Genomic DNA, 9988 nt, shown 5'->3' with positions numbered 1-9988 from the left:
ACTTGACCCAACAAGATTTTGGCTGAACCCAAAGACTTGCCTTGACCCAATGATGTCTTGGCTTGAGCCAACGAGGTTTTGGCTTGTCCCAGTGAGGTGCTGGCTTGGTGGGGTTCAGCACCGGACTGGGGGTCCTGGGGGAACCTGGGGGGGTCCCGGGGGGGTCCCGGGCAGTGTCCTGGTACTGACCCCATCCTCTGCAGACCCTGTGCCAGGTGGCTCTGTACGCCATGGGGCGCTGCCCCGACGTGTTCCCGCACCCTGAGCGCTATGATCCGTGGCGCTGGCTCGGCAAAGATGACACCACCTTCAAGGCCTTGGCTTTCGGCTTCGGCGCACGCCAGTGCATCGGGCGGCGCCTGGCCGAGGCCGAGATGATGCTGTTCCTCATGCACGTGAGTGGTAGACCCCAAAAACGCTCCTGTGACTGGGGTTGGGGGGGTTGGGACCTCATGGGTGGGTTGGGTTCACCCAATGAAGTCTTGGGTTGACTCAATGACTTGGGGTGGTTCAAGGAAGGCTTGGTTTGACTCAGTGTCTTGGGTTGACCCAACCATGGCTTGGGTTGACCCAACAACATCTTGACTTGGTCCAGTGAGGGGTTGACTTGACCCAAAGTCTTGGTTTGACCCAGCCATCTCTTGGCTTGTCCCAACAAGGTCTTGGATGAACCCAAAGTCTTGACTTGGCCCAACCATCTCTTGAGTTGATCCAACAAGGTCTTGGATGAACCAAATGTCTTGGCTTGACCCAAAGATACCTTGGCTTGACTCAAAGATACCTTGGCTTGGCTCAAAGTCTTGGCTTGACCCAATGAGGTATTGGCCGAACCCAACATCTTGGTTTGACCCTACAACGTCTTGGTTCGACCCTACAATGTCTTCATTTGACCTAAAGTCTTGGCTTGACCTAACAAGGCCTTGGTTAAACCCAACATCTTGACTTGATCCAAAACCATCTTGACTTGACCCAACCATATCTTGGGTTGATCCAACAAGGTCTTGGATGAACAAAATGCCTTGACTTGACCCAACCATGTCTTGACTTAACCCAATGACACCTTGGCTTCACCTAACCATGTCTTGGCTTGACCCAATGAGGTATTGGCCAAACCCAAAATCTTGGTTTGACCCTACAACCCCTTGGTTCAACCCAATGAAGTCTCGGCTTGACCCAACCATACCTTGACTTGACTCAAAGTCTTGGCTTGACCCAATGATATCTTGACTTGACCCAACAACATCTTGACTTGGTCCAGTGAGGTGTTGGCTTGGCCCAAAGTCTTGGTTTGACCCAACCATCTATTGGTTCAACCCAATGAGGTCTCGGCTTGACCCAAAGTCTTGACTTGACCCAACCATATCTTGGGTTGATCCAACAAGGTCTTGGTTCAACCCAACATCCAGACTTGATCGAAAACCGTCTTAGCTTGACCCAACCATCCCTTGGCTTGACTCAAAGTCTTGGCTTGACCCCAAACCCTCTTGGCTTGACCCCAAACCCTCCTGTCTTGACCCCAAACCTCCTTGGCTTGACCCCAAACCCTCTTGGCTTGACCCCAAATCTCCTTGGCTTGACCCCAAACCCAGGTCCTGAACAACTTCACCATCGAGGCCGTGTCCACCGAGGACGTTCCCACCGTTTTCCGCTTCATCCTGATGCCCGAGAAGTCACCACTCTTGACCTTCCGTGCCCTCGACTGACCCAATGGGGTCCTTGGGGGTCACTCAGGGGTCACTCAGGGGTCACTCGGGGGTCACTCATGGGTCACTCGGACATGTCCACCTCATGCCACCCCCCCCAGCATCCCCCATGATGTCATGGGAAGAGCCATGGGGATGGGGGTGGGGCAGGACCCCACACCCCTCCCCCGGTGGTGGGAGGAGTCATGCAAATCGTATGCAAATCATATGCAAACCACATTTAGCTCACATGCAGATCACATGTAAAACCGTATGCAAATAATATGTAAAGCGCATGCAAATGAGCAGCCCCAAGAAACCCAATAAAATTGAGTCGCAGGCACAATGTTGGATCAGCTGGGGAGGAGTTTGGGACCCTCCTCTGACCCCACCAAATTTCCCCAAATTTTTTCCCAAATTTACCCCCAAAATCCCCCCAGATTCCCCCCCCCCACAAAAAAAAAAACAAATTTCCACATAATTTTCCTCAAAACCCCCCAAATTTACCACAAATCCTCCCAAATTCCCCCCAGATTATTCCCAAATCCTTCCAAATTTCCCCCAAATTCCCCAAATCCCCTTAAATCCCCGCAAATTCCTCCAAATCCCCCCAAATTTCCCCCAAATCCCCTCTCAAGTCCCCCAAATTTCCCCCAAATCCCTCCAAATTCCCCCAAATTTTTCCTGAATTCCACCAAATTTCCCCCAAATCCCTCCAAATTCCCCCATTTTTTTCCTGAATTCCCCCAAATTCCCCCAAATTTCCTCCAATTTATCCCCAAATCCCCTTATATCCTCCGAAATCCCTCCAAATCTCTCCAAGTTAATCCAAATCCTCCCAAATTTTCCTCAAATCCCCCCAAATTCCCCCAAAGCTCCCCTAAATCCCCCCAAATTTCCCCCAAAATACCCCAAATCCCCCCAAATTCCACAAAAGTTCCCCCAAATCCCTCCAAATTCCCCAAAATTTCCCCCAAATCGCTCCCCATTTCCCCCAAATCCCCCCAAATTTCCCCCAGAATCCCCCAAATCCCCCCGTCAATCCCTCCAACCCCTTCCTATTCTTCCGTCCCACCCCTTTGCCCTTCCCGCCCTCCTATTGGCATAACTTTAACCCGCCTCCGCTCCTGATTGGCTCACCTTTCCCCGAACTATTTTACTATTGGCTGTTCTCCACGCCAATCATCGCCCGTTCCGCTCTGCCATTGGCTGTGCGGCGTGGGCGGGGCGTTGCCAGGTTACAAAGGTCGGGCGCGACGGGGCCGGGCCCAGATGGGCGAGCGCGGGGGAAGCGAGGGGGCTTCGGCCCAAGGGGGCGACACCGGGGGAACCCCAAACCCCGTTGGGGGTAATGGGGGTGCCCGGAGGCGTCGGGGGGGACCCCCTAAATCTGCACCCACCTCCGCTCATGGCGACAGCGTTGATGACCCCGTTGGAGACTTCAGGTAACGGGCCCAGCGCGGGAAACGAGACCTTCCCCTCACGGAGGGTGAGGGTCTCCGTGAGGGGGATACACCCCCGTCAGGTGGGGAGGGGACATTTTGGGAACCCCCGCCCCCCCCCCCCCCCCCCTTAGTGTGGGGAGACTGGGGATCCATCTCAGGTGGGCTTGGGACCCCCAGGGACCTTCACTCAGGTGGGGAGGGGACATTCGGGACCCTCCCTCAGGTGGGCTTGGGACCCTCAGGGACACTCCCCCCCCCACCCCCCCCCCCCCTCAGGTGGGGAGGAGACATTCGGGACCCTCCCCCCTCACCTGTGGGGATAATGGGGACACCCCCCAGCTGAGCCTGGGACCCTTAGGGACCCCCCGCCCCCCACCTCAGGTGGGGAGGGGACACTGGGGACCCTCCCAGGGACACTCAGGGACCCTTCCCTCAGGACCCCCCTCCTTTGTTTGGTCCTGGGACCCTCAGGTTGGGACGGGGACCCCTCCCCTTGTGTTGTGACTCCCGCTGGGGACACTCGGGTCCCCCAAGGACCTCCCAACCCCCACCCCACCCTCATCCCTATTCCCGTGTGTCGTGTTTCCCCCACGTCCCCCTTCTCCCCTGCCCCACGAGGGTCTCCATGTCCCCCTCCCCCCAGTGTCCCCTTGTCCCCCCCATTTCCCGGTGTCCCTGGGGCTCCCGTGCCCCCTGTCCCCGTGTCCCTCCCCCCAGTGCCCCCTGTCCCCGTGCCCCCCCCCCCCCTTCCCCCTTTTTCCCTCCCCAGTGTCCCCAGGGCGATGTCCCAACCCTGCCCCGCCACTCCCAGTTGCGACACAGCCGGGATCGGTGCGGGGCGGTCTCGTCCCTCCCGTGCCACCCCCGTGTGTCCCCGGGTCATTGTGTCACCGCCGTGCCACCCCCGTGTGTCCCCGGGTCACCGCCGTGCCACCCCCGTGTGTCCCCGGGTCATTGTGTCACCCCCGTGCCACCCCCGTGTGTCCCAGTGTCACCCCCGTGCCACCCCCCCCGTGTCCCAGTGTCACCCCCCCGTGTCCCAGTGTCACTCCCGTGTCACCCCCTGTGTCTCAATGTCACCCCTCTGTGTCCCAGTGCCACCCCCCCTTGTCCCAGTGTCACTGCCATGTCACCCCCCTGTGTCCCAGTGCCACCCTCCTTTGTCCCAGTGCCACCCCCTTGTTTCTCAGCGTCCCGGTGTCATCCCCATGCCACCCCCGTCTGTCCCAGTGTCACCCCACTGTTCCCTGTCTCTGATTTGGGGTCCCCAAGGGGGGGGTGTCCCATTGTCACCACTCAGGGCCACCCTAAATCCATTCAAGGCCGCCTCGAACCCACTCAAGGCCGCTCCAAAACCCGCTCAGGGCCACCCCAAACCCCCCAGGGCCAACCCAGTCATGCTCAGGGCCACCCCCAGACACTCAGGGCCACCTCAAACCTGCCCAGGGCCACACCAAACCCACTCAAGGCCACTCCAAAACCTGCTCAGGGCCACCACGAATTCCATTAGGGCCACCCCAAACCCACTGAAGGCCACCCCAAAACTCATCATGGTCACCCCAAACCCTCTCTGGGCCTCCCCAAACTGCTCCAGGGCCACCCCAAACCCACTGAAGGCCACCCCAAAACTCATCATGGTCACCCCAAACCCTCTCTGGGCCTCCCCAAACTGCTCCAGGGCCACCCCATATCCCCTTAGGGCCACCCCATATCCCCTTAGGGCCACCCCAAACTCCACCAGGGCCACCCCAAACTGCCCCCTCAGGGCCACCCCAAACCCCTTTAGGGCCACCCCAAACCCCTTTAGGGCCACCCCAGACCCACTCATGGCCACCCCAAAACTCCTCATGGCCACCCCAAACCCACTCAAGACCACCCCAAACCCCCTTGGGGCCACCCCATACCTGCTCTGTGCCCCCCCATTCTCCCTCAGGGCCACCCCAAAGCCCCTTAGGGCCACCCCGAACTCCCCATGGCCACCCAAACCCCCTCAGGGCCACCCCAAACCCACTCAAGGCCACCACAAACCCGCTCAGGGCCAATCTAAACTCACTCTGGGCTACCCCAAACCCGCTCAGGGCCACCTGGAACCCACTCACAGCCACCCCAAATCCCCTTAGGGCCACCCCAAACCCTGTCAGGGTCTCCCCAAACCCAGTCAGAGCTACCCCAAACTCACTCTGGGCCACCCCAAAACCTGTCAGGGCCACCCCAAACCCCCTTAGGGCCACCCCAAACCCCTTTAGGGCCACCCCAAACCCTGTCAGGGTCTCCCCAAACCCAGTCAGAGCTACCCCAAACTCACTCTGGGCCACCCCAAAACCTGTCAGGGCCACCCCAAAACCTGTCAGGGCCACCCCAAACCCCCTTAGGGCCACCCCAAACCCTGTCAGAGCCACCCCAAACCCTGTCAGGGTCTCCCCATAACCCACTCAGAACTACCCCAAACTCACTCAGGGCCACCCCAAACCCTTTTAGGGCCACCCCAAACCCTTCAGGGTCTCCCCAAACCCGCTCAGAGCCACCCTGAACCCTGTCAGGGCCACCCCAAACCCCTTTAGGGCCACCCCAAACCCTGTCAGGGCCACCCCAAACCCCCTTAGGGCCACCCCAAACCCTGTCAGAGCCACCCCAAACCCTGTCAGGGTCTCCCCAAACCCGCTCAGAGCCACCCCAAACCCGCTGAGGGCCACCCCAAACTCACTCAGGGCCACTCCAAATCCACTCAGGGCTGCCCCAAACTCCCTTAGGGCCACCCCAAACTCCCCCAGGACCACCCCAAACCCCACTCAGGGCCACCCCAGACCCGCTCAAGGCTACCCCAAACCCCTCAGGGCCACCCCAAATCCCCTTTAGGGCCGCTCCAAATCCTTTTGGGGCCACTCCAAACCTTTTTAGGGCCACTCCATACTCCACCAGGGCCACCCCAAACCCGCTCAGAGCCACCCCAAACTCTACCAGGGCCACATCAAACCCCCTCGGGGCCACCCCAAACCTGCTCAGGGCCACCCCAAACCCCTTTAGGGTCACCCCATATCCCCTTTGGGCCACCCCAAACCCACTCTGTGAGACCCCAAAACTCCTCATGATCACCCCAAACCTGCTGAGAGCTGCCCCAAAGTCCCTTTAGGGCCACCCCACACCCCCTCGGGGCCACCCCAAACCTGGTCATGGCCACCCCAAACCCCTCAGGGCCACCCCATACCCCTTTTAGGGCCACCCCAAACCCCTTTAGGGCCACCCCAAACCCCTCGGGGCCACCCCAAAACTCCTCATGATCACCCCAAGCCCACTCAAGGCCACCCCAAACCGCCTTGGGGCCACCCCAAGTGGTGTCGGGGTGTCCCTGCCCTGCGCTGGTGACACCCCCACCCCCCTCCCCCACTCTGTGACCCATCCCTGACCCCCTACTCCCCCCCTCCCCCCCAGTTAGCGCTAATTACCCTTAATCAACCCCGTATCTTATCGGGGAGGGGGACTCTGGACCCGGACCTGGCACTGCCACCGCCCTGTCCCCTCATGTGCCAACACTGTCACCTCCTGTGTCACCTGTGTCCCCTCCAATGTCCCCTCATGTGCCAACACTGTCACCTCCTGTGTTGCCTCTGTCCCCTCCTGTGTCACCTCTGTCCCCTCTGTGTCCCCTCCTGTGTCACCTCTGTCCCCTCCTGTGTCACCTCTGTCCCCTCTGTGTCCCCTCCTGTGTCACCTCTGTCCCCTCCTGTGTCACCTCTGTCCCCTCTGTGTCCCCTCCTGTGTCACCTCTGTCCCCTCCTGTGTCACCTCTGTCCCCTCCTGTGTCACCTCTGTCCCCTCTGTGTCCCCTCCTGTGTCACCTCTGCCCCCTCCTGTGTCACCTCTGTCCCCTCTGTGTCCCCTCATGTGCCAACACTGTCCCCTCCTGTGTCACCTCTGTCCCCTCTGTGTCACCTCTGTCCCCTGTGTGCCCTCCTGTGTCACCTCTGTCACCTCTGTCCTCTCTGTGTCACCTCTGTCCCCTCCTATATCACCTCTGTGTCCTCTCTGCGCCCCTTGTGTCACCCCTGTCACTCCTGTGCCACCTCTGTCCTCTCCTGTGTCACCTCCTGTGTCACCTGTGTCCCCTCCAATGTCCCCTCATGTGCCAACACTGTCACCTCCTGTGTTGCCTCTGTCCCCTCCTGTGTCACCTCTGTCCCCTCTGTGTCCCCTCCTGTGTCACCTCTGTCCCCTCCTGTGTCACCTCTGTCCCCTCTGTGTCCCCTCCTGTGTCACCTCTGCCCCCTCCTGTGTCACCTCTGTCCCCTCTGTGTCCCCTCCTGTGTCACCTCTGCCCCCTCCTGTGTCACCTCTGTCCCCTCTGTGTCCCCTCCTGTGTCACCTCTGTCCCCTCCTGTGTCACCTCTGTCCCCTCTGTGTCCCCTCCTGTGTCACCTCTGCCCCCTCCTGTGTCACCTCTGTCCCCTCTGTGTCCCCTCCTGTGTCACCTCTGTCCCCTCTGTGTCACCTCTGTCCCCTGTGTGCCCTCCTGTGTCACCTCTGTCACCTCTGTCCTCTCTGTGTCACCTCTGTCCCCTCCTATATCACCTCTGTGTCCTCTCTGCGCCCCTTGTGTCACCCCTGTCACTCCTGTGCCACCTCTGTCCTCTCCTGTGTCACCTCCTGTGTCACTTGTGTCGCCTGTCCCCTGCTTTCACCTCTGTCCTCTCCTGTGTCCCCTCCTTTGTCCCCTCTGTCCCCTCTGTGTCCTCTCTGTCCCCTCTGCCAGCTCCTGTGTCACCTCTGTCCCCTCCTGTGTTACCTGTGTCCCCTCTGTGTCACCTCTGTCCCCTCTGTTACTCCTGTGTCCACTCCTGTGTCATCTCTGTCCCCTCTGTGTCCCCCTGTCACCCCCCGTCCATGTCCCCAAACCTTGCTGCCCCCTGCCCCCCGCTATGTGTTTCCCCCCCCCCCCCCCCACCGCTGCCATAATTTTGGGGTGTCCCTCGGTGGGGGGGGGAGGGTGGGGTGGGGCTGTCCCCTTGTGTCCCCTCCCCCCACCACTGACTGTCCCCAAATTGTCCCCAAATTGTCCCCAGGTGTCACAAGGTGCAGGAGTCGCTGCTGAGCTCGGCCAGCGGCTACAGCAACTACCGGGGGGTGCTCAACTGGTGTGTCGTGATGCTGGTGAGTCGTGACAGGCCCCCCGATATCGCGACAGTCCCCTGGTGTCCTGACAGCCCCCGATATCGCGACAGTGCCCCCCGATATCGCGACAGTCCCCTGGTGTCCTGACAGCCCCCGATATTGCGACAGGCCCCCCGATATCGCGACAGTCCCCTGGTGTCCTGACAGCCCCCGATATCGCGACAGTGCCCCCCGATATCGCGACGGTCCCTCGATGTCCTGACAGTCCCCCAACATTGTGTCAGTCCCTCCAGTATCGTGACAGTCCCCTGATATTGTGGCTGTCCCCGATGTCCCGACAGTCCCCCCGGTGTCCCGACAGTCCCCTGATATCACGACAGACAGCCGCACCCAAATCGAGGCGCGGCTCCTTCCGGGTTAATGGGAGGGGCTGGTGTGACATCACGCGGGGTGGGCGGGGCAGAGCCGCTCCTGTCGCGATAGCGCCGCTCCTGTCGTGATAGTCCAGTCTGGAGGGGGGGGAGGACATTCCCCCGGGTGGCTTTGGCTGGGTTAGAAGGTGACAGGGGCGTGGCACTGGGGTGACACTGAGGGACATCAGGGTGACACTGGGGTGGCACCGGGGTGGCACTGGGGGACACTGGGGTGACACCGGGGTGACATTGGGGTCCTTCTCCCTGTCCCCAAGGTGGGGGCAGAGCCCCCATGGTGGCACTGGGGGACATCAGGGTGGCACTGGGGTGACGTTGGGGTGACACTGGGGTGGCACTGGGGTGACATCAGGGTCCCTATCCCTGTCCCCAAGGGGGGTCCAGAGCTCCCCAGTCCCTTTGGTGACACCGGGGTGATGCTGTGGTGACACTGGGGTGACATGAGGGTGACATCAGGGTCCCCATCCCTGTCCCCAAGACGGGTCCAGAGCTCCCCAGTTCCTTTGGTGACACTGGGGTGACACCAGGGTGACAATGGGGGACACTGGGGTGACACCGGGGTGACACTGGGGACCCCATGCCAGTCCCTGCGGTGTCCCCAAGATCCCTGTCCCCACGGTGACCTTTGCCCAGCCTGTCCCTGTCGCTGGTGACACGCCCAGTGCCACCACCCTGGTGATGACGCAACCTGGGGTGGTGGCACCGAAATGGGGTGACAACCGGGGGGCGGGGGGGTCCCCAAAGGGTCCTTGTCCCCTCCCTGTCCCCTCCCTGTCCCCTCCTTGTCCCCTCCTTGTCCCCTCACTGTCCCCTCACTGTCCCCTCACTGTCCCCTCATTGTCCCTTACAGGTTCTCAGCAACGCTCGGCTCTTCCTGGAGAACCTCATCAAGTGAGAGGGGACAGGGGACACTGGGGGTGGCACTGTCCCCAGTGGGAGTGGCACTGTCCCCATCTGGGGACACTGGGGGTGGCACTGTCCCCAATGGGGAGGGTACTGTCCCCATCTGGGGACACTGGGGGTGGCACTGTCCCCAATGGGGGTGGTGCTGTCCCCAGCTGGGGACACTGGGGGTGGCACTGTCCCCAGTGGGAGTGGCACTGTCCCCATCTGGGGACACTGGGGGTGGCACTGACCCTAAATGGGGACACTGGGGGTGTCGCTGTCTCCAACTGGGGACACTGGGGGTGGCACTGTCCCCAGTGGGAGTGGCACTGTCCCCATCTGGGGACACTGGGGGTGGCACTGTCCCCAATGGGGATGGCACTGTCCCCATCTGGGGACACTGGGGGTGGCACTGTCCCTAACTGGGCACATTGGGGGT

The 9988-nt window shown here is 60.8% G+C and overlaps 1 protein-coding gene across 1 annotated transcript; it reads left to right on the top strand.

Annotated features, from left to right (window-relative positions):
- Nucleotides 1-230: 230 nt before the first annotated feature.
- On the top strand, nucleotides 231-1703 carry LOC134057084 (cytochrome P450 11B, mitochondrial-like). Its single transcript, XM_062514107.1, has 2 exons — nucleotides 231-395; nucleotides 1590-1703. Exons 1-2 carry the CDS (start codon nucleotides 231-233, stop codon nucleotides 1701-1703), a joined length of 279 nt encoding a protein of 92 aa, XP_062370091.1.
- Nucleotides 1704-9988: the final 8285 nt, after the last annotated feature.

The sequence above is a fragment of the Cinclus cinclus genome (assembly GCF_963662255.1).
Source record: "Cinclus cinclus chromosome 1 unlocalized genomic scaffold, bCinCin1.1 SUPER_1_unloc_3, whole genome shotgun sequence".
NCBI lineage: Eukaryota > Metazoa > Chordata > Aves > Passeriformes > Cinclidae > Cinclus > Cinclus cinclus.
Note: the sequence above shows the minus strand (reverse complement) of the source record. Positions and strands in the feature narration are given on the sequence as shown.

Coding starts and splice junctions, on each gene's coding strand:
- LOC134057084 (XM_062514107.1), top strand. CDS start 231: ATGGGGCGCTGCCCCGACGTGTTCCCGCACCCTGAGCGCTATGATCCG. Junction 396..1,589: donor TGATGCTGTTCCTCATGCAC/GTGAGTGGTAGA, acceptor CCCCAAACCCAG/GTCCTGAACAACTTCACCAT.